At 36.2% G+C, this 24,183-nt stretch overlaps 1 protein-coding gene across 17 annotated transcripts in view; it reads left to right on the top strand.

The window, feature by feature from the left end:
• The window catches only part of Huwe1 (HECT, UBA and WWE domain containing E3 ubiquitin protein ligase 1), a 143,034-nt gene that overhangs the window by 65,074 nt on the left and 53,777 nt on the right, over positions 1–24,183 (top strand). For 16 of the 17 annotated variants that reach the window (XM_077107132.1, XM_077107135.1, XM_077107134.1 and 13 more), the window contains 12 exons: positions 291–392; positions 880–960; positions 8,172–8,278; positions 8,518–8,695; positions 9,326–9,417; positions 10,106–10,317; positions 15,232–15,289; positions 16,259–16,435; positions 19,391–19,636; positions 20,901–21,034; positions 21,450–21,544; positions 23,195–23,386. In XM_077107132.1, the coding sequence (XP_076963247.1) occupies positions 291–392; positions 880–960; positions 8,172–8,278; positions 8,518–8,695; positions 9,326–9,417; positions 10,106–10,317; positions 15,232–15,289; positions 16,259–16,435; positions 19,391–19,636; positions 20,901–21,034; positions 21,450–21,544; positions 23,195–23,386 (1,674 nt within the window). The remainder of the gene's footprint in view (positions 1–290; positions 393–879; positions 961–8,171; positions 8,279–8,517; positions 8,696–9,325; positions 9,418–10,105; positions 10,318–15,231; positions 15,290–16,258; positions 16,436–19,390; positions 19,637–20,900; positions 21,035–21,449; positions 21,545–23,194; positions 23,387–24,183) is intronic. The other variant, XM_077107133.1, reaches the window with a different exon arrangement.

Below are 24,183 nucleotides of genomic sequence, written 5' to 3'. Positions count from 1 at the left end.
GGAGGGCAGATAATATCCAAAATAGCAACTGTGTAAGGCTCAAAATTGAATATTTTTACTTGGTAATTTTTCCTTTTTACTTCGACTTCTAATTTTATACTGCTCTTATGCCATCCTTGATGATTAACTTTTCCATTTTCAATATATTCTTCCCAAAATGTGGTGACTTTCACTTCTAATACCTGCTACTTTGGCTGTGGTAGATATTGGTTTCTTAGAACTTGTGTCATGTGCCTGCTCATGATGGTTTAATGATTCAGCATAATTCTGTTGCCTTTTTCCCTCATCAGGAGTCCAGTGTATTCCACAAAGAGCAGCACTTCTCAAATCCATGTTGAATTTCCTCAAGAAGGCCATTCAAGACCCTGCTTTCTCAGATGGCATACGGCATGGTATTTGATTCTAGAATCTAGATGCTTTTTTCAAAGGATGTTTGTCTCTTACGAAAGATTGTGTTTTTTTTCCTACTCTTCTGACACCTGCTCTAAATGGCAAGATTAGGAAAAGGCCATATCATTTTGAAGCTTTTAGTTGTTTGGTATCACTTTTCTTAGATCTGAGAGTTGTTTAGTTATTTTCATAATGATTAACATATACACCCACACCCCCTTTTTCCCCCCTCTTTTTCTAGCTTTGCACTTTCATTCCACTACCCATCTCTCACATTCTCTATGTCTTTGTTCTCTTCTTGCCCCAGTGTTAGAAAGTTTATTGCATGGATGATGAAAAAAATAATAGCTTGAGAAGACAAGTAGGGAACATTAGGTCAGAATCAAAAAGAACTCTGTTTACCACAGTTTAACACATTTCTCAATTATCTCTAGTCCTGTAGTACTCCCAGACTAATCATATACTCTTTAATGTTAACTTTTTTCTTAGTGATGGATGGTTCTCTGCCTACCTCCCTAAAACATATCATCAGCAATGCAGAATACTATGGCCCATCACTCTTCCTCCTTGGTAAGTGGAATTGAGAGTTGGTTTTACTGAGCTGGGATAACATGACAGAACTCTTTTCTGTTTCATATATACTTATAGGCAATCATTTGTAATAAAAAGTATTACTGTAAATTTGGCTTATGTTATGCTGTATTTGTACTTTAGTGTGCCATATAAAAAGAAAACATGGCTCTATTTAATTATTAATTCCTAACATTAGTGTGGGAAATCCAGATGGAATAATTCTAGTCTCATAATTGAATTTCAGACTCTCAAACTGTGATAGAGAAAATTTTTTCACACTATAGAAAACGCAATTTTAGAGTATATGGATACTTCCTAGTTATTTGCCCAAAAAAAAGTCTTTGACATTGACATTCCTGTTAAAAATCTGACTTTTTAAAATAACAAATATTTATTCAGCATTTTAAATATTTGGGATGTTGTGCTAGAATTCTAGAATTCTCCTTAAAAATCTAATGGGGAGCTGTGGTTGTGGCTCAGTGGCAGAGCACTTGCCTAGCATGTATGAGGCACTGGGTTTGATTTTTAGCACCACATTAAAAAATTATGGTACTAAAAATGAAAGTCTGCAGGTATGGCTGTCTCAATGGTTAAATGCCCCTGGGTTCGATCCCTGGTACCAAAAAAATTAAAAATAAATAAAATTATATTTTTAAAACATCTAATGATATTTAGGGAAAATATGGAAATACTAAAAGTCTCCTTATACTATAGTTTTGGGTTGCTTGAGGAAGTTTTCTTATATTGAAGCATCTCCACCTGGACATGGGACCTCTCCAAGGTTAGGTTCGATGGCAAAACTTAGGACTAGTCCTTTGTTATGATTTTTTTTTAAAAAATTTTTTTAGTACACAGGTAGGGAAATTCAAGGTCAGGGGCAGGGATGGTGGCATGGTTTGGGAGAATGTCCAGAACTGAGAGAAAGTAAGTGCCTGGGTAATGGTTGTTTTTGCTTTTGTTTCTTCGTTTAATGGAAAGTTTAAGAGGCAGTAAGAGGACGCTTGTGCTTCTTAGGTGTGAATGTGGAGCATGTGAGTCCTATCAGGATAATGAAGGAGGAAATTGAAACATAGAGCACCAAGTCCAATATATTATTGAAGGTCCACATTTCCTCCTCTGTTGTCTTCTTAATTCATCTCTTGACATTTGAATTACTACAGCAACCCTCCTGTAAATAATACTTGGACCAAATTTGCAAAGGCAACTCAAAGTAATGAGGCTACTAGATGTTGTTTTCATTTTTTATTATTAGTTGTTCAAAACATTACAAAGCTCTTGATATATCATATTTCATACATTTGATTCAAAGGGATTATGAACTCCCATTTTTACCCCGTATACAGATTGCAGAATCACATCAGTTACACATCCACTTTTTTACATACTGCCATACTAATGTATGTTGTATTCTGCTGCCCTTCCTATCCTCTACTATCCCCCCTCTCCTCCTCTCCCCTCCCATCTTCTCTCTCTAGTAGATGTTGTTTTAGCTCTATAAATGATAGTAAAAAGCCCTTCACATAGGTAGGAAGAGATCGCCAGGAAGAGAAATAAAAGGGTATCTGTGAATCTCTTGGAATATTTTAATAATCAGCTGTTTTGGTTTGTTGTCTTACTTATTGAACTTTTAGACCATCTTTTCTCAGTTATTGTAAGAGGAAGTCCCTTTAAGGTACATGTTCCAGCTTGAAATGCCAGTGGGTGATTTGTTGCCAGTTTGGTTTTTTTGTTGTTGTTGTTGATTTGCCTAGCTTTGTGCATGCTAGACAAGTGCTTTACCACTGAGCTGCATCCCCCCCGCCCTATTGCTAGTCTGTTTTCTCAGTTGTCATAGTAAATCTATTGTTTTGTCCCATATTGAGGGCTTCTAAGGCCTGTACTTTGTGGTTTATACAAGGTACCAGAAGTTGTGACATTGTCTGAGTGACCTCTATGAATTGAGTGTGTGTTACAGAACTTGATTGTGAGCCCATTACTGCAAAGGTAGAGATAAGGGGCTTTGCATGTAGTTCAGTTGGGAGAGTGCTTTCCCGCATGCACAAGGCCCTGCTTCAATCCCCAGCATCACGATAAATAAATAAGTAAATAAATAAATAAGTAGAGATTAGTCCCAGTGTTATAGGTAAAAAGATGGCCAAGTGCCCCTTTTGTGGCAAGAAATGATGAAACAGATGTACTTTCTAGTTGGATCTAATGTGTTCTAGGTACTAAATGGCTATAGACACAGATTAGGTTGTATAAGCTAGAAGGAAAGAATATTCTTATTAGTAGCATGTGTGACAGTATTGAGCAGGAATTGTGACACAAAATTGGTAGCTCAATACAGGTGGGAAGGTCTAGTTTTTAGAGAGTGAATTTATATTAGGATAGACATTCAAGGATAAAATTGTCTCAATAGGGGGACATCATTGTTTTATGTTATCAATTGGTGGGAGAGTATAGGAAGGTCCTGGAGTTCAGGAATAGGAAATTAATGAGTAAGTATATGGTTAGTTCAGTGTCCTGGTATGATAATTTTGTGTTGAAACCCAGCCAGTAAAAATTTTTACTCCTTCTCCTTAATGCCCAATCCCTGGCTCTTCTACACTACCTACCATTATCCCTTTTACTGTTTTCTCTTTAACCTCCCCAACTGCCTTTTTCTTGCCTCCTAGTCTTACCCCTTACATTGTCTGTTCAGGTCTGCTTATGCTATTTCTAACCTAATTTATGCCACTTGCCATCGTGGTTTTTATACATCTCTTAACCTGAAAGATTGACAAGTTGTTGTAAATATTAAAGACTTCAAGGGGGTAATAGTTCATTGTATTAAGTGCTTGCCTTGGCTAGGGTACCTTTTAACATTGATGAAAGTCTAAGGCTCAGATGACATTCTCTGATACTACTATATAGATACTGTTTGTCAGGTTAAGGAATGTAGATGTGTGTAGTGATTATAGAATTTTGGGAGAGTCATTTGTGAGCTTTCAACTGTGAAATTTGGAGCTGATGACTGGAGTTATGATATGTGGTGTGGGACAGTTTAGGAGCAGTTAACATTGTGGGATGGGTCAGCATGGAGGTTGGCCCTATAGTTGTACTGAAATCATCATCTAGAATGCTTTGGTATGATAGGTTGATAGGAGTCCTGGGCTAGGCCCAAAACCGTGGTGCAGATTTTTATACTTTTGAGAAACTATTACAAAAGTAGCCGAAGATGAATACTCCTTTGGCTGTAGAGTTATGGAGTAATTTCTCTTACCCAACTGGGATCACAGCATGGTCAAAAAGCAGCCAAACGAGAATCCCAGACCTAGGCCATGAGGCATAGACTGGTGAACCAGAGCCAAAATATTCCACAGCTATATTTTTAGGCCTGTGGTATATAGATTTTAGAATGCTAGAGGTGCTGTGTCTCATGGGTATTAACAGGTCTTGCCATTCCAGCTTCTCTCCTGTCTTCCCATTCAAAATCTGTGTAATAAATTGGATCCAGAACTAGCATCAAAAATATTTTGAAATGTTGGTGCAGGAAAGTAATTTAAGTTCTTCCTTTCCTCTTTGGAAGAAGCAATTTTTGATACCAGGCAGGTATCAAGACCTACATTTCTTGAGAAGTAGAAAGCTCCTGTTATCAAACCTTTACAATTAACATGTTAGGAAAGGACTGTGTCAGAGACATATCTCATGGCATAAAAAAAGTCTTAGTAGGGAGAGGGCCCTAATTTTCATTGGGACTGGTTTTATTATCTAGAATCAGTCCAAGTACTAGTACATCATGGATTGAAACACAATCAAAAGAAGCAAAAGAAGGGAGAGGTGTCATTAAAGTGAATGAGAGTTCACAGTAACTAAGGCAGAGGGCAATGGAGGAACCCATTTAGGAGACCATTATCCATTTTGCAAATTTAAAGGGTGTCTGTCCTTGATTGGACCATATGTCTCTATTAGGCTTGCTGTCTGTGGACAGTAAGATAGATGGATCAAATTAATGCCTTGTTTTAAGGGCCATGCACAGACTTAATGAACAGGAAAGTGTGTACCCTGATCAGAGTCATTGGAATCAGGAAGTCCAACTGGCATGAACCTTTGTTGCAGTCTAATTGTGAGGGCATAGTGATTTGTGCCAGGGTATTGGGGCAATGGCTTGATTAAATTGTTTTGCAAAGGAGAGAGATGTTTACTCATTGGCACATTCCTGTTGGTAATTCTCTCAGTGGCAGGATGGCACAATATCACATTGGGAAGTTAAAGGTTGGATAGGGTCAATGGTATGGGCATGCCATTGTCATTTAGTCCAGAATTTAAGGGCTCAGGATATGATGGCCAGAGATCTCCATGGACCCATTGAGCCAAGAGCCAGGATAGATATTTTAAGTGTTTATCTGAAAAATGTGAGCAATTGTCCAGCTATGACATTAAAATGAGTTTCCTCTGTGGGAGCCTTGATGTGAGCTGAGACATGGGAGACTTACTGGAATGTGTGAAGTATGAGAAGCAATATATTCCCGGTATGGAAGGCACTAAAGGAAATGATCCTGAATTTGACAACTATTCTGAGCTCAATGACCTATACCAGTCTGGTTATAGATCTGCTTGTAGAAAACAGCAGCTCTTACTTCAGTTCTCATTTGTGATTGGTATCATTGCCATATGTAAAATAAACAGACTTTGTTTTTACTGAATTTCCTATACAATAAAGGTATATCCCTCTGCTTTTGTGTCCAGCCCAGACACCTGAAACCCTCCTGAACCCCCAAGTCACCAAGGCTCCTATGAAGACAAAAGCATAAAACTGAATCCCCGTTCATTTTGTTTGGGCCTTTGGCTAAAATTTGCTTTGTCTATTCTTCACATTTTAAGATTTTTCAAGTATTTAATCTAGCTTTAAGTTCTTTCCAGCAGAACAACTTCTTATTTTTTTTTTTAAATATTTTTTAGTTGTTGGTGGACCTTTATTTTATTTATTTGTATGTGGTGCTGAGAATCGAACCCAGTGTCTCTCGCATGCCAGGCAAGAGCGCTACCACTGAGCCACAACTCCAGCCCAACTTCTTATATTAATATGTTTCTTTATCTTGGATAATTTCTATAGTTGTGTTGTTCATGATTTCCAATGTTTCTCTTAAAATCTATTTTTTTAAGTTAATGTGTTTTCCTTTATTCACATTGTTTGAGCCTTTTTATTCCAGTTTTTTGTAATGGCTACCCTCATTTGGGGGTGGGGGGGGCTTTAAACTTTTTAGATTTCTTACCATGTCTTCTGCCAGGCAGGACAAAATAAAACCTTTAGCCTGCCTTTAAACTCTCTTCTACTACTAATACTATTACTACTTCCCCCCTCTCCCCGCCCTTAACTTTCACTGTCTTGGATTCATTTTTAATTTTATTCTATTATACATCCTTGAGTTATTTTAAAATGTTATATTGTTCTTTAAGAATTTACCTATTTTCTATTGCTGCTTATTGTAGATAACCATCTTGTTTAGACTGGTCTTTTTCTTTTGTAGGGTACTTGGCCTTTTCTCTCTGAAAAATCTTTGGCATTTTCTCTTTATCCTTGGACTTTACAAATTTTACTAGGATGTATTTAGTTCTACCATTATGTTTTCATTCCTCCCACAGAGCATTACTAGATGAACCCTTTTTTAAAAACAATTTTTGAATATATTTTTATGCTTCTGGAAGTTTTCTTCAACTTTGATGTTTGATTCTACCCAGTCTTGATTGCTTTGTGTATGTGTACATCTTTACTTTTAATTATAATTCTTGGTGAACTAGTAATATTTTCAAATAATTTTTTAAATTGTTAATGGATCATTTATTTATTTATATGTGGTACTAACAATCGGACCCAGTGCCTCGACACATGCTAGGCAAGTGCTCTACCACTGAGCCATAACCCCAGCCCAAGTTTTTAAAGAGAATATAAACTGTCCCACAAATGACATACATTATGGTATCATTGTAGTTGGATCCCTTTTGGGGGGCAAAGGGGATGCTGGGGATTGAACCCAATGGTACTTTACCACTGAGATACACCCCAGCACCTTTTAATTTCATCGTATTGCCAAGGCTGGCCTCATACTTTAGATCCTCTGGCCTCTGCCTCCCAAGTAGCTGGAATTCCAGGTGTGCACCACCATGCCTGGCTAGACCTCTAGTAGAATGCTAATTTTAGTTCATACTCACTTTTAATAATTATAGAGTTCATTCATTTATGCAGTCAATGAAAAGGTGTGTTGAATACTGGTAGAAACCTAAAAAAAGATGTGAGGGGGGAAAAAAGAAAGAAAAAAAAAAAGAAACCTAAAAAAGGCAATCAAGAATCGCAAAGGCCATTGACAATTAGTAGTTTCCAATAGTTGTCATGTGTCTGCCATTTCACTGGAATTTGTGATAAATGAAACTATCTTCAAATGAAAATCCTATGGTTTCTGTTAGATTTTAGGCTTCACCATAAACAAGTTCGTTTTATATGTTTTATCGATGTTATGTTTAAGCACTTTGTTAGGTTTTAAAATCTTAAGTATGGTGGTCTTAATTGTATACACAATGTAAGTTTTATGGTGTTGAATTGGTTAGGTTAATATGTATTCCAAGGATTCTTAAAAGTGCTGTTGGTAGTTTAAAAATTACTGAATATTACTAAATAACTTTTTTTTTTTTTTTTTTTTTGGATAACAAGGATATAAGAGTGCTTTATATCCGAAGCCCTTTTTTTCTTTTTTATTTTCAGACAGGATTTCACTGAGTTGCTTAGGACCTTACTAAATTGTTGAGGCTGGCCTCAAACTTATAAACCTCCTGTCTCAGCTTCCCAAGTGTCTGGGATTACAGGCATGTGCCACTGTGGCTAGTCTGAATAACCTTTTCTGCAGTATGCTTTGTACGTGTTAATCAGTTAAATTTGTATTTGTTTTATCTCAGCAAATTTGCATCTTAGATTTTTTTTCCCCACTTGTGCTGACAAAGGATCTGTATTTAGATGTATCAGTTTTCACATTAACTAACTAAATAAATGTCTTACTATGTAGCCATTCAGAATTGAATGGGTTGGTGAACTGTGTATGCTGCCATTGAAAACAAAGGAAATTATATAACATACATATGTTATATAAGCACAAGAGGCTAAATTATTATATATTATTTTTTAAAACTTTTTGGTGTTTTGCTTTTAATACTTATGAGGCATATCAGGTTCCCATATTTTTCTCATCTTTTTTTAGCTACTGAAGTGGTGACTGTGTTTGTATTCCAAGAACCATCGCTGCTTTCCTCTCTCCAGGACAATGGGTTGACAGATGTCATGCTGCATGCACTGCTTATCAAAGATGTGAGTCTCCCTGCTTCTCTGTAAAGAATATTCCATGTATACCACTCCTCTATGACATGGACATGCGCATGCTTAAGCAGTCTTACTGCATAACTCTTGTATAATGTTGAATCTGAGTGGGGTCTGGTTGTTAATTCCTTCTGTTTCTCAGTGTAATAACCATGGCCAGATTTTCTTAGCATCTATATACAGGAACTCTGTTTTAGATTGCATCTAAGCTCACTTAATCTTCTCTCTAGGTTCCTGCTACCCGTGAAGTCCTTGGCTCCCTCCCAAATGTATTCAGTGCACTCTGCTTGAATGCCCGTGGTCTTCAGTCTTTTGTACAGTGTCAGCCATTTGAACGTCTCTTCAAAGTTCTTCTCTCTCCAGATTATCTCCCAGCCATGCGGAGGAGGAGGAGTTCTGATCCCCTTGGTGAGTTGCTAGGATTTATTTTATAATAGAAAATTATCCATTTGGCAAGAAACCCTTCCTTGATTGCACGTTGTGTCTCTAGCTAGACATGTTAAGCTTATTGAGAATGCATCACCATAAATTTTGCTGTAGGTAAGAAGGAATACTTGAGCCTCTTTTCATAATATTTCCATGCTTCAGAACAGTTTGCCTGTTTGTCATATTGTTGTGGCACAGTAAGCAGCAAGTGATAGGGAGCAGGGTTGGATTTCCAAGTCCACCATCTAGTATGTAGTCCATGAGAAATTTGGAATCCCAAGGTATTGATCTTTGTAATCCAATCTTCTGATATTCAAGTCTACAACATTGGCACAGATTAAATAGATTTCTTTCTCAGTGTGCTTAAGAACATATCATCAATGAACAAGAAAGTAGGGCTTGGAAAGATTCCAGTTTTCAAAGATATTGTATCTTATTCAGGAGACTGAGGCAGGAGGATCACTTGAGTACAGGAGTTTGAGTCCATTATGCGCAACATAGTGAGACTCTTCCTTGTTAACATGTCCATGTTTTCCTCTCAAAAAGGAAAGCAGTCACAAGATCTTTTTTTTGTTTGTTTTTTAAGTCTAACAATTCACATTTTGCTTTTAGGTGATACTGCATCCAACCTGGGGAGTGCTGTAGATGAGCTCATGAGACATCAGCCCACCCTCAAAACGGATGCAACAACTGCCATCATTAAGGTAGGACATGATAAGGCTGTCATCGTGATCTTGAGAGAATAGAGAAAAGGGACTTTGTAGAAAAAGTTTAGGCCTATTGGAGGTCTTCTGGATTCTTAGACTATGTTTATAAGAGCAAAATGTCTGACGCAGTTTTTCCACGTTCTTGGGCTGGTCTTTTGCAAAAGAAAAAGAAAATGAAGCTATTTTAGTTCAAGTCTAATCAGAAAGAAGTTTGTTAATTCCAGTGTTTCATATTGAGAATTATTTTCCTTTTAATAACAACTCATTCGTTTAATGTAAGCTTCTATATATTGCTTTCTTATATATGATATATAAGCATACAAAACTTGGGTTCTGTTTATAAAAGCATATTGCCCTTTATAGACATTTCTTCCTGCATATATTAACCCTGCCAGTTGTGTTTGAGATTAGTTGAGACTACTACAAGTTCCTTGTAGTTGGTGAGTTAGGACAGGGAATCTAGTCAGTCACTGAACAGCTATATGATCCTAAACAAGTAATTTGATGTTGTAGAATTTTTGTTCCCTTGTTTGTAAAATGGAATTACTTCATTTTAGGAATGGTGTATCATATATATTAAGTGTTTTGCAAATACATAGCTCATAGAAGATGCTCAGGAAATGTTAGTCATCCTCTGCACTTCCTTAATTACTAACAAGTGATCTTGTGTCCCTGTGCCTTTCAGTTACTTGAAGAAATCTGCAATCTTGGAAGAGACCCGAAATATATCTGTCAGAAGCCATCAATCCAGAAGGCAGACGGCACTGCTGCTGCTCCTCCCCCAAGATCTAATCATGCTGCAGAAGAAGCCTCTAGTGAGGATGAGGAGGAAGAGGAAGTACAGGCCATGCAGAGTTTTAATTCTACCCAGCAGAATGAAACTGAGCCCAATCAGCAGTAAGTGTTCACAAGACCAGTTTGTGATCTTGGGCATGTTACCACCTAAGTCACTCTGTTATTGCGTATTTTGCAGTGCTGGGGATAGAACCCAGGACCTTGCGCATTCTGTGCAAGGACTCTATCACTGATCTTAAACCTCAGCCACCTTATTGTCAATTTTCATCTATTAAAAAACAGTTATAAGATCTTTCTGACTCTTGAGTACATAATTTGTTTTTGTTTCACTCTTGTAGTGTCTTTTTTTGTATTTGGTAATTAATACTGTTGGTTGCCTTAGGAAGCTGTCCTTTTCAAAAGCTATTCTTGAAATTGAATCAAAAATCAGTATGTCAAATTGATGGACTTTGTGCACAGAGGATTTATTATCACTGATTTCATATTCCATGTCACTGTTTGTTGATTTGAGCACATAAAACATGTCCCACTTTTGAACCCTGTCTTCAAAGAAGTTTATAAGAGTTGTGGGGATGTTTTGTTTACTAGTGTTTGTTTTGTTTTTTGGTAGGTTAATTTTTTTGGGTTTTATTCTGTTGATTAATCAGAAGACTTTGGAATGTAGTTCATGATTGTACTCAGGCAATAATTTTGTCTCATTTTTATTTAACTAATGGTTGTTATGCATAAGAGTTGACCGACTACCTGGATACCATGGGGCATGGGACTCAAAGGCTGCTGGGTGGTCCGTTAGGCACTTTCAGCTTTCAGGATGCAAATACAGCAGATCTCGTGTCAACTCTAGTGGTTAAACTTTATCACCATTATAACAGAAGTGGGAATGATTCCTCTGAACAGGCATTCGCTCATAATACGTGTTCTTTGGAGTATAGATCAGTAGTTCTGAGAAAGGGATATGCATTTTAGATGTGACTATGAGTGGGTTTGAGCTGGTACTGAAGGATGGCTTGGGAATTAAAAGATTCTGGTGGAATGGATAGTAGTGGTAAAGGCCAAAGAATCCAAAACCAGTGTGTCCTCTGGGAACTCTAGATAGCAATGAGCCTGTTGGTGTCAATAATTTGGGGTGGGGGGGCATTAACTACTAGCGTATTGCTTTGTTGAGCAGATATCTTATTCTTTCTGAGAAAGCAAACCTACCTTTGTGCAGCATCTTCTATTTATTTTAAAATATTCTCTTTCTGGAACAAGACAATACCCTGGAAAAAAAGCAAGATACTTTTTACAAAGTCTCAGTATTTCCTTTGCCTAGTGCTTAATTGTTAGTGGCCCTGCTGAGTTGAGTTCCTTTCCCTGACTATAAAGAAGTTTTCATTTATTCTTTTTATTTGCAATAACTTCTCTTCTTGACATCTTATAGACACCTTTGAGCTGCATTGCCCAAATTAAAGTAGTTACTCTAAAGTGATATTTTTTTCTATAGCCATTATTTCTTCACCTTGTATTCCTTGCTTGGGATGTCTTGTTCTGTCCACTTATGGCCCCCATTCCCAAATCATCTTCCCCTTTATCATCTTCCAAATTTCTTCAAGGTTAGTAAAATGTCTTATTCTTCAAGTAGCCTTTTTTTTAACTTAATGGAGCTGAATCTTAAATTCTCAAAATGGTTTTATGTGCTAAAGGATTTCCTCACTAACTTTTAAGCTTCTCAAGGGCTGTGATATTGTTTCATTCAGCAGTCAATTTCTGTCTCTATATTTAGTAGGTAAGTGTTTGTTTAATGGAAATAATAAAGAGCATTAAGTTAAGGATTTCTTAAGTCTTAAATGCCCAGAGAGCTAGGTCTAATGAAATGTGAATGAGAATGAAAAGATCTAGAACCATAGCATTCATAATCTACAATTCAAATGGAGCTTCTAATATACAAAGGGCTCTCTTAGTTTCTATACCATAGTATCAGTGTTTTTCTACACTCCATGGCATGGGAGTTTGCCACTACCTCCAACAATCGCACAACAATTGACATATACTGTGTGTGTGTAATTTAAAAGTCCAGTTTTGGGGTTACCAAGTAGCTAATAGGGCTGAAAGAAAAAGCAAGAATCTGTCTAAACTCAACCTTCATTTTAAAGTCCAATCTAATAGAAGGAAACTTTTATCCTAAACAGTTTTTATATAGGAAGTTGTACATTTTCCAATGGAATATTCCATATTCCATTTGGAATATGTATCACCTCTCTTACCCCCAGTTTTGTTTATCCCCTCTCCCAGTTATACAACTCTTTAGTAAAAGCTCCCAAATTCTTATTCCCCATGCTCTCATCCATTTTCCAATGCCTTGTGCATGTAAGCTAATTTTTTCCTAATTTTTATTGAAGTACAATTTCCACACACTAAACTGCACAGATTTCTCATTTCCCACACCAAAATGAGTCAGCTAGCTATTGACCTTATTTCTATCATCATATTATAATTTTACTCAAGATCTTCCTATTAATAGAAAGTATATGAATGAATTCTTAACATGTATTGTATCTGGTGTATATACTTGTTTGTATTTGAAATTGTTTGATGTGTTTTTGAGATTCACCCATGTTTTTGCATCTAATGGTTCACTATTTTTCATCCATTCTCCCTGTTGATGGTCTTGGGTTTACAGTTTTGTTTTTTGTTTTTCAAGCTTAGACAGTATTCTTTACCCTTATTTTTTCCCTACACCAACAGCTGTTATATGAAAATGGTCTTTGTATGTATTCTTGAAATAGATCATTTTGTTTTAGAGATCTGAAATAAGGAAACATAGATACTTAGTACTAGGAGTGCTGCTCCGTATTCATGATTGTTCACTGTGGTAGTTCTGAGTACTTGTCTTTGGACTTCTTCTGCCTTCTTAATTATTTGCTCTCGGAAAATTTGATACTGTTGGGGAAGATTGTATTTTTCAGTAAGTAACCAGGCATTGTAGTTTGGACATTAATTTTTATTTTGTTTTCAGTTCCACTTAGTGTGCCTAGCTCACCATCCACCTCTCTTGAGTAACTTAAAAGAAATGGATTATGTACTGTCATATGGTCTTTAGAACTTGAATAGCAATTGTTTAGGTTTTAAAGGCAATGAGCAGAGAAACATTTGTTCCTGAAATGTGGCCCACTGGGAGGACTATTTTTCCAAAGGCGTCTGTATTAAGAGCTGGATAAAAACACTCACCCACCCCCCAAAGCACATGTAAAGATGATCAGGATAAAACTGAGCTGGGGGTATGTGTTTGTGTTTTGGGGGAAGATAAAAGGCATAAAAGTTTTAATCTGACAATTATGGTAAACCACTTCATTTGTCATGAGAATTTACTTTTTTATTGTTTCAAAGATGCTATGATTCATTGTTCAAATAAGATTAGAATCAGTTCTCTTGAAACCAGCTGGTAGGTGGAGTACTATTGGAGAAAGCTGACAATTTATGTAGTATTCCATATGGCTTCTCGGGCCTGGTAGGCAAAAGATGAGGTTAGGATAGGGAGAAAAGCAGTTACCGAAAAACTTTGTTCCTGATGTTATAATAAGAACCACCATTGTTTTGCTTTCTCTGTTGCTTTTCTACAGCAATGAAGGGGGAGCATCTAGATCTCATTTTATTATTCTCACTTATGCTTTTTGCCATCATATTTGGTTTCTGCAAAGGGGCAGATGTTTCATTGGGCTGGAGCCTCATCTGCATTTCTAAACTATAGAGGCATATCTCTAGGTTCTTCCCAAGGAGGTGAGATGAAGTTGGGATGGATCATTGGTATAATAACAGGAGAGGCTAGCTGTACTGATTCTGGGGAGAAACATTATGGTCAATGTTTGTGGTTTTCCCATGGGATCATTTCAGTTCTGTATTATTGCTCCCCTTCCTTTATATACAGTTCTTCTGCACATTTTTCATTGAGGATATTCACAACATCCTACCTAAATCCTGGAAAACCCTGGATATTTTTTTGACTGAAACCATTCATGATACCTATTCATTTTCTTTGCTTGTTCTGCATTTTGCTGCCAATGTTCTCATGCCTACCATATCATCATTCACATTTTTTTATTGCTTCAAGGTGAGAACTATTAACATCTTCCAATGTTCTTTCCTTCTCTTCTCCCCCTGCCTCTCACTTGTGTCTCTGCCTCTCTTCCTTCACTCCCTGCTCAGATTTGTTCCAAGGGCCTATCTCTAAAATGTTCCATTTTCTGCTTATCTTTTTTCCTGTAATTTATCTTAGTTTGTTTCATTTTATTTTACCGTGTGGTGTTTTTTTCCTTCTATTGCTTTCTTGCACAAGCCAAGATAACATCCATTGAGCTAAAGAGTTCATTTTCTTCAGTTATAGCATTATTGCAATCTTCTCATCTACTGTGTTGTATTGAAGCATCTGAAAAGGTGAAGCATATGAAAATGCAGAACACCTGATCAGTTGTTTAAAAGTTCAGTAACTGTCATGCTGCAAGTACATATTGTTAGAGAAGGACTTCAGTGTTTGACCAGCTTTAAGTATATGACCTGTCAATCTAAATAGGGATTTCCGAACAAAATAAATCCCCTTTCCTACTTTCTGTAATTCTAAACCTTTGATGAAAGTATGTGATAAGGTATATTTGTTTCTTGCCTAGCCCCTCTTTTAAGCAGATGTTTAAATCATCTTTCAAGTGAACTGGCTTATTTTTAATATTTCTGTATGGATGAATTCCTCTTAATTTTCCTAAGAAGTTAACATAACTGTCTTTTTTGATACATACAAATGGGCTGTATTTTTGAAGGCTTTTTTTTCTCCCCTTTATGCTCTTAAACTTAGGCAGAAATATTAGCGTCAGGATTGATTTCAGTTCTGTTTTTTCCCTGTGGTATGAGTCTGTTGGTTCATAGGCTAAAGACTATGATTCTAACTTAGAAAAGGGCCTAGAATTTCACTGTTTCCCTTTCCTCACTTTGTTCTCTTGCACTGGTATTGTGAATTTCTGTATAACTCACTCTTTTCTCCCTTAACAGGGTTGTTGGTACAGAGGAACGTATTCCTATTCCCCTCATGGATTACATCCTTAATGTGGTAAGATTCATTGTAGGGCAAACTGAGTTAAAGGTGTGCTCTTTTCTGGAAAATGTATGGGGTTATCCATGAGTCTAATTTGTGTATTTATTTTCTCTGGGGCCCTTAAAATGCACAAAACTACAGTCCTTTTGTTTTTGTTCTGTTAGACTAATTTGTCAAAATCCAGCCAGCACCCATACCCCTTAGTATTCTTAATTTTCTGTTCATTGTTACCAATCCCCATTAGAATCCAAACAGGAAAAGCATGGGCTTTGTTATACTAGTCCAGTATTATGTTTTCTGAATGTATCCAACATGTATTTTTTTCCCATTAACTTCTCTTCCCTCCACCTTCCCCCACACACCTCAACTCTTTAAATCAATGTGACCTTTTCTTTTACCTTCCTGAGAATTTCACAGGAAAATTTGAAGTGTTTGAATTTTCCCAGAATTGTTTTCTACCCACTTAGCATTTGTTCTAGCATATTAAGCACTTTGAAGACTTCCAGAGATGGTTTTTCTTGTGCCTCTGTGTTTGTTGCCCACATTTTAATTTCTTACTCTTAAAAAAATGCTTTGTTTGGCCAAAATCATTCTTGCGGAATTCTGTGTTCTATTTGCTTTATAAGCACATTTGGGGGAAGTATACATGATGTTTGCCTCTGGGGGAGGCATGCAAGAGCACTAACTTAGCAAATTAAGAAATTAGACCTGAATTCTGCCACTAATTCATAGTGTGGCCCTGAGCAAGTCACTTAACTTCTTTGCTCTCAAATTATCCAACTCCTGGTGTAGTTAAAAAGGTAGAGTGGGAAGAAGTTGTAATTATTCTTCATTTCCTGGATCATACATCTGTCCCTGCTCATTTCAGGTCAGTAGTCGAGAAAATACTGGGTTCAGGAGTATCAGGCCACCCCTTTCCTTACTCCCAGCTGGCCTTCTAGTTCTGTCAGGCTCTAACTTTTTTAAAAAATTTTCATTACCTAGATGAAATTTGTGGAGTCTATTCTGAGCAACAATACAACAGATGACCACTGCCAGGAATTTGTGAATCAGAAAGGACTCTTGCCTTTGGTTACCATTTTGGGTCTTCCCAATCTGCCTATTGACTTTCCCACATCTGCTGCCTGTCAGGCTGTTGCAGGTGTCTGCAAATCCATATTGGTAAGAAGCATCCGGCCAAATATTTTCATTTCCTTTTTTAGAAGTCAATTTTGCAATAGTTCTGTATGTGTGTTTTCACTGTGGTCTCACCGTCAGCTAAAAATAATGAATAAATTTGTTTTATGTACTACAAGTGAATTTTGTAACTAATACCTAGTGTGCCATGTTATTTCTCATTGAAAAGTCAAAGTATTGTTTCTTTGTTCCTGAGTTTGCTGTGCAGTTCTAACATCATTTAAGTTTGTAGGAGGGGAAAGTCTGTCTTCACCGCCCCCCCCCTCCAAAAGAAAAAAACAAAAAACCTTTGTAGCTGGATTTATTAGTGTGTCATCCTGATTTAGGTTGGGTGCTTTTTAACACATCTTGGAATGGTTAGTGATGTATTTTTCTCCCCTTTTTAAGCTTTGATCATCATGAATTGGCCTGTAGTTTATTGCTCACATTTTACCAAAAAAAAAAAAACAAAACATAAAAGCTCCATTGATTAATTTTTTTATAGTGGTAAATTATTCGTAACAAGACATTTACCATTAACCTTTTGAAATGTACAGTTCAGTCTATTTAAGTGTATTCACATTGTTATACAAGAAATTTGCAAAATACTTCATCTTGCAAAACTGTAACCATACCCATTAAGTAATTACTCCTTATTCTCCCCTCACCTTGGCCGTTGGCAACTACCTTTCTATTTCCTTTCTCTGATTGACTCTAGATACCTTATATAAGTAAAATCATATAGTATTTGAGATTTTGTTATGTTCTCAGGATTCATCCATTTTGTACTATGTGTCAGAATTTTCTTCTTTTTTAGGGCTAAATAACATTTTATTGTGTGTATGAACCACAATGCACCAGTTGATAGATGCTTAGATTACCCCACCTTTTGGTTATCGTGAATAATGCTGCTATTAACATGGGTGTACTGATATCTCTTTTTAAGACTCCCCTTTTAGTTGAGTATGATGGAGATTGTCTATAATTCCAGCTTCTTGGAATGCTGAGGCACAAGGATCACAAATTTGAACCCAGCCTGAGCAACTTCATGGACTGTGTCTCAAATTCAAAAAAAGGGCTGAGGATATCGCTCTGGTAGAGTGTCCCTGGGTTCAATCCTCATTACCAACTCCTCATTTAAAAAAAAAAAAAAACCACAAAACTTCTTTTAATTCTTTTACGTATATACGTAGAATTACAGTAACTGGGTCATGTGGTAATTCTGGGTTTAATTTTTTAAGGAACTCTCATAGTGTATTTTTCACAGAAGCTAGAGCATTTTACCATCTTAAATAGCAATACACAGATTCTAATTTTTCCATATCCTTGCCAATACTTAATGATTTTCTGTTTTTTTGTTTTGTTTTGTTTTGGTTTTTTTTGATGGTAGCCATCCTAGTGGATACAGAGTGGTTTCTCTTTTTCATTTGCCTTGCCTTTGTCTGATCCTTATTGGTATTGAGCCTCTTTTCATGTGCTTGTACCCATGTATATATACCTTCTTTTGAGTTATGTCTTTATATCCTTTGCTCTTTTTTTAATTGGGTTATTTTTGTTTTGTTTTGTTTTGTTTTTGTTATTTAGTAATAGGAGTTCTCTATATAGTGGAATATTAGAATATCCCTTAGCAGATAAATGAGTTGCAAGTATTTTTCCCGTGGGTTCATTGCCTTTTTGTACTCTGTCAACAATGTCCTTTGATGCACAAAAGGTTTTGATTTTGATGAAGTCTAATTTACCTTTTTTGTTGTGTTGTGTTGTGTTGCCTGTGCCTTTGGTGTCATATCCAACAAATTGTTACCAAATTCAGTGTCGTGCAGCTTTAGCCCTATGGTTTCTTTTGGGAGTTTTATAGTTTTAGGTCTTTGGTCCATTTGTAGTTGGTACTTTATATGGTATTGAGGTAAGGTACAGCTTCATTACATGTGAATACCCAGTTTTCCCAGCACCATTTATTGAAAATACTATCCTTTCTTCTTTAAATGGTCTTGTCACCATTATCAAAAATCATTTGGCTGTAAATGTGAAGCTTTATTTCTGGACTCTGTTCTATTTCAGTGGTCTTTATGCTGATATCACAGTTTGGATTACTTTAACTTTGTAATGTTGGAATTCAGGAATGTGAAATCTAACCTCAGGATTGTGTTCCTATTTAGGTTCCTTTGAGATTGTATATGAATTTTGGAGGGATTTTCCTGTTTCTAGCTGCGCCCCCCCCCATCCATGATTTTTTTTTTTTAATGGTATTTGCCTTACTCTCCTTTTTGAGCGGATTATACAGTGATGAATGATTTCTGCTTAAATAAAGGGACTGGCTTATATATAGACTTATGCATTTAATGTTTTATTTGTAAATATTAAGTAGTATTAAGAGTTAAAGTATGATCCAGCTTTATCCTACCTCTCAGGTGTTAGGCGAGGAGATATAGGTTTATTTAAAGCCATAGAAAGGCACATGATTTTTCTTATCTTTTCATGGCAAACAATAGTATTGGTTTTATTGTGAGATTTTTCTCCAGATTTCAAAAGAAATTACAAGGGCTATATATATAATCCTTTAGTATTCCAATGAAGAAATGTCCTTGCTGATGCCAATCTCAGAATCATCTCTCTTGGTTTGGGAAAAAAGAGCATTGTAATAGTGATTAACTTCCATGCTTTGGAAACTTACTTAACATCACTCCTTGTTGAGCAAAATTTAGAATTAACATCATAACATAGTCATCAGTATAACAGTGATTAACTCACCAAGATTGAAAGTAATCTGTTGCTCTAGGAGGAGGTATTGGGGTATGTCATACCCGGATTCATATTTTGGTGCCACTGATTACCAAGTGAGAGACATGGCCACGTCTGAATTTGGAAGACTTCCATTTAATAGTCACTTCCATTGTGACTCTTAAAAGACATGTATATGAAGTTATTTATGTATTATTAACACATTAATTGTTCTTGTTTCAGACACTGTCACATGAACCCAAAGTCCTTCAGGAGGGTCTCCTTCAGTTGGACTCCATCCTCTCTTCCTTGGAGCCTTTACATCGCCCCATTGAATCTCCTGGGGGCTCAGTTTTGTTGCGAGAACTGGCATGTGCTGGCAATGTTGCTGATGCTACCCTCTCAGCTCAGGCCACACCTCTACTACATGCACTCACTGCCGCCCATGCCTACATCATGATGTTTGTTCATACTTGTAGAGTTGGACAGGTAAGAATGATCATAGAGACAAACATGTGGGTTTAAAGCCAGTGAAATACTTAGCCTAGCAACTGAAAAAGCATTCCCATTTAAAGTGAGGTTTTTTTGTTTTGTTTTTGTTTTTGTTTTTTGATGAGGGAGGGTGCCCATTTGGTGGGTGGTTTGCATTTATGGTTCAAGTTGCTATTTCACTTTCCCTTAGGCTTTTTTTTTTATTAGAAGTTGTGTGACCATAAAAGTCATCATTTGGATTGGACCTTCTTGAGACTGAGAGGTTTTAATAATCACCAGGCATTAATAGAAGACAACTGGCATGTGTAGTCAGTTACCAAAGCACATAAACCTCAATTACATATTCATCAGGCCTCATTTCTAATCTTTCTGCAAGTTAATGTAAGCCTGATGATGGACTGGAATACAGAACATTTAAATCAGTAGTAATTAACAAATTGCTAAAAAAAAAAAAAAACTCCTCTGCCTGCAACCCATGATATCTCTTATGGTTACTTAAAAGAGTATTTGTGTGCGTGCGTGTGCTCACAATTTTGCTACCTTTATTTCTCAGGTAATTGTTTTTTTTTTTCCTTCAGTTGTTGATAGACCTTTTGTTTTATCTTTATTTATATGTGGTGCTGAGAATCGAACCCCGTGCCTCACTCTTGCTAGGCAAGTGCACTGTCACTGAGCCACAGCCCTAGCCCCTGATTCTTAAAATTAGTGTTGTAATAGCTCAAAAGCCCTGTTTTATACTGTTGAGCAGGAATATATTCTCTGTCACCTATGAATCAGTCAAATAAGAAATCACAAGCACAGTTATAAACTATTCAGGAGATTATTACATAAAAAAGATTAATGATTTATTTTCATTTTCTTTATCAAATAGAAATTAAGCAAAAAAATTCAACAAATTAAATAAATCCACATATTTGCTGAAGGAAAGAAATTGGAGAGAAATAATAAGCCCACTCCCCCACCAACCACAAAAATTAGAAAATAGTTTTAAACTGTTTCTTTTGTTTAGAACAGTTACTTTGATACCTGTCTTTCACTTTACAAAAATCAATGAGAAGGCATATTAGATAATCATATGTAAGTACTCTAAGAACATACCTTAAGGAACTGGGGTATTTTGATGAAATGTACAATTCTGGGAGAATAGCATTGAAATAAAATAGAATTTCTTATCCTTTGAAAACAGATGAAAGTTGGTTTTTGTATATAATTGTTCCAAAAGACTATCTCTTATGTGAAATTCTTTCTGCTTTGTTTGCAGAGTGAGATTCGTTCCATCTCCGTTAACCAGTGGGGTTCCCAGTTGGGGTTGAGTGTTCTGAGCAAGCTGAGCCAGTTGTACTGTTCTCTGGTGTGGGAAAGCACTGTCCTCCTCTCCTTGTGTACCCCAAACAGGTAAAAGAATGATCATCTCTCTTAATATCCCTATTACATTTTCTGACAGACAATTTAAGTTCAGTAACCATGGAGGGATAGCTGTGGTCAAGGGTGGACAGCATGATAAAATGTTGAGTCTTTCTTGTCTTTCACACTTGACTGAAAAATTATACCATCTTGTGCATCTTTGATTTGATGTCCCAACTGTTTTGTGTCAGTATAGTAGGTGTTTAATATTTGATTCTATTTTTATTAGCCAGATATAAAAAAAATTATGCTAGAAACTTTGTTGAATGCTGTCTGAGGAATTGCAGGTTTATTACAGTAAAGATAAGTTACGTACTCCATCAGGGATAATATTGGCCAAGCAAGTTAGAGACCGTGCACAGTGAAAGTAGTTCTTTTTCTTTTTTTGCTGTTTCTCTTATTGCAGCCTACCGTCTGGGTGTGAATTTGGCCAAGCGGACATGCAGAAACTGGTTCCAAAGGATGAGAAGGCAGGTACGACCCAGGGCGGAAAAAGATCAGGTAACTCTAAGAAACTAAAATCTTAGTCATTAATTCTTCTAAGTTCTGTCCCTGTGTCTGTAGGTTTATTGTGAAATTTTAGTTAGCTCTTTTCATACATAGACCTCAGTTTTTATCCTTTCACTATTTTAATTAAATTTTAACTATTTTTATCATTTTCTCACTAAAAGACACAACTAAAAAAATTAGAAAATACAGTAGAAACAAGAACCCATATTTATGCCTCTAAAATCACACACAGCATTTTGGAATGTCTGCCCGATCGTTTTTTTTCTGAGAACATTTATAGTAGTTTTAGATAAAACATTTTCATAGATCTTTCTTTTTAATTAACAATTAAGTGTCATGTAAAAGTACAAAAATCAGCCATTTCTTGTTAAGTTTATAATGTGTTATTTTGAAAAATGAACATCTTTTGTAGGTAGTTTCATGAAATGTAATATTGATTTGCTAAAATTCACTCCATCAAAAGATTTTCATTTTCAGTATGAAATTTCAATATTTTTTACAGGTTGAAATAAAAATTTTGACCACATTGGATTAAACAATATATTAATATAAACTTCACCTATTTTACCTTTTACTGTGGCCACTGAAAATACATTTCTATTAAACAGTACAGCTTTAGAAAATTTTTGTTATCTTAATTTCCATAGCACAGTAAGCAGAAATCACACAAAATTCTCTGACCCTAATGCAACAAACCTAGAATTAATAAAAACAACTTTTCAGAAAGTTTAAGATCTCTTATATTCTATTTTGAGCAAATGAAAATTGATAGAAACTATGAAGAAAGCAATTTAACACATTCTATATATAAAATTGTATTTGAAAGGCTTGATAATTCATACTGAAATTAGTAAGGAGAAAAAAACTTTCAAGGATGAACCAGTAAGCAAGGACTTGTGTGACAGCTTGTTGTTAGGGAAGTGGGAAAGAATTATACACACCTCTGATAGTTAATTTTGGAGAAAATGTACCCACTTAATCAAAAATGATACTCTCAAATTTAGTCAGAATATATCAAATTTAACTCAGTGAAAGAATAAAATAATTTGTTAAGAACTATGAATGAAATTAGATTCATGGTAAAAGAATTGCCTTTTATAATACTCTCACTTTAGCAATCAAAAAATGGTACTCAGTTTCTATGTAAATTTTTCCAGAACAAAAAGAAAACTTGATGACTTATTTTATAAAGTTCATAGTTAATTCTTAAACCTAAGAGTGCACACACCAAAAATTAAGTACATATCACCCATTCATGTTCAAAATTTGTAAATAATAGGAAATAGATTTCTCTAGTGACATTCTATGATATCCAATTTGAGTTATTGAACAAACTATAAAATTCTAAGGGACATCCACATGACACCATCATGCCTACAACAGTAGTCTATGTGAATGGTATTCCATTGGTTAAGACTATCCATGTCATCAGTAAGCTGCTTAGTAGAGTTCCATAGATAATATCATATAAGTGCAGGTTTTTGGTTATGTTTTGTTTTTTTTTTTCCCCAGATTTAGGAAGTCATTGAAATTTAAAGAGTAACAAACACCATAGGTAGCTCTTTCTTGGGATTCTTCAGAACAAGGAAGCAGGTAAGTGCTGGCTGTACATGATCTTATTGCTCACCTCTATGTCTGCAGATGGGGAACAGGATGGAACAGCTGGAAGTATGGATGCTTCTACCCAGGGCTTATTGGAAGGCATTGGACTAGATGGTGACACATTGGCTCCCATGGAGACAGATGAACCTACTGCTTCAGATTCTAAGGGCAAATCTAAAATCACACCAGCCATGGCAGCTAGAATTAAACAAATCAAGCCGTTGTTGTCAGGTGAGTGATTCATTCCTTTCTACTTCCTTTTCTGGCTTTCAGAGGCTTAGCCAGCCCTGAAGCAAATTGAGTTGCAAAGGCTGTATCATTTCATGTAAAGAAGTATAAAACTTCTGTGAATCACATGTAGTTTGAGTCCCTGCTATGATATGCTCTTTACTAGCTTCTAGGGATACAGAGATGAGAGAATCTCTTTTTGAGAGCCATCTATACCCTCCCTTCTTATAATTCCTTCTCTCCTTACTCACTCTTCAACTATTGCATATGGCTTCTGCTCCTACCATTCCACTGAAATATTTTGCCAAGGTACCTATTATAACTTCCTTATTGCTGAGTCCACTGAATAATTCTTAGTTCCCTTTCACCTTTGTGCCACATGTTAGCTGACCTACCATATCCTTGTAGAAATAACTGTTCCCTTGGCTTTGTTACAAAGCTCTCCTGATCACTTGTCTGACTACTCTACCAGACTGATCTCTTCCTTTCTTTGTCCCTTAAAGAAAACTTTGGAAAGTGACATGGCCTATATTATGTAGTTTGTCATCTACATGAAGACACATTGATAAAGTACAAAACTTCATTAAAGATGTGTACTTGTCTGTCTTTGCTCTCTTTTGCCTTGAATGTAATGTCAGCATTTGGGGAACCTATTTTGTGTGTTCCTCAATAGTTGCCACTTTCTAACTCCTTAATACAAATATGAAGAAAAGTAAAGACATAGCTCTTGGGAGTCTGGGGCCCTTCCAATAAGCAAGCAGAAAATTGCCTTTGGTGTTGGTTTTTCTCTTTCCATTTGT

Source organism: Callospermophilus lateralis, chromosome X, assembly GCF_048772815.1.
Source record: "Callospermophilus lateralis isolate mCalLat2 chromosome X, mCalLat2.hap1, whole genome shotgun sequence".
Classification (NCBI taxonomy): domain Eukaryota; kingdom Metazoa; phylum Chordata; class Mammalia; order Rodentia; family Sciuridae; genus Callospermophilus; species Callospermophilus lateralis.
This window is presented reverse-complemented; position numbering and strand designations above follow the sequence as displayed.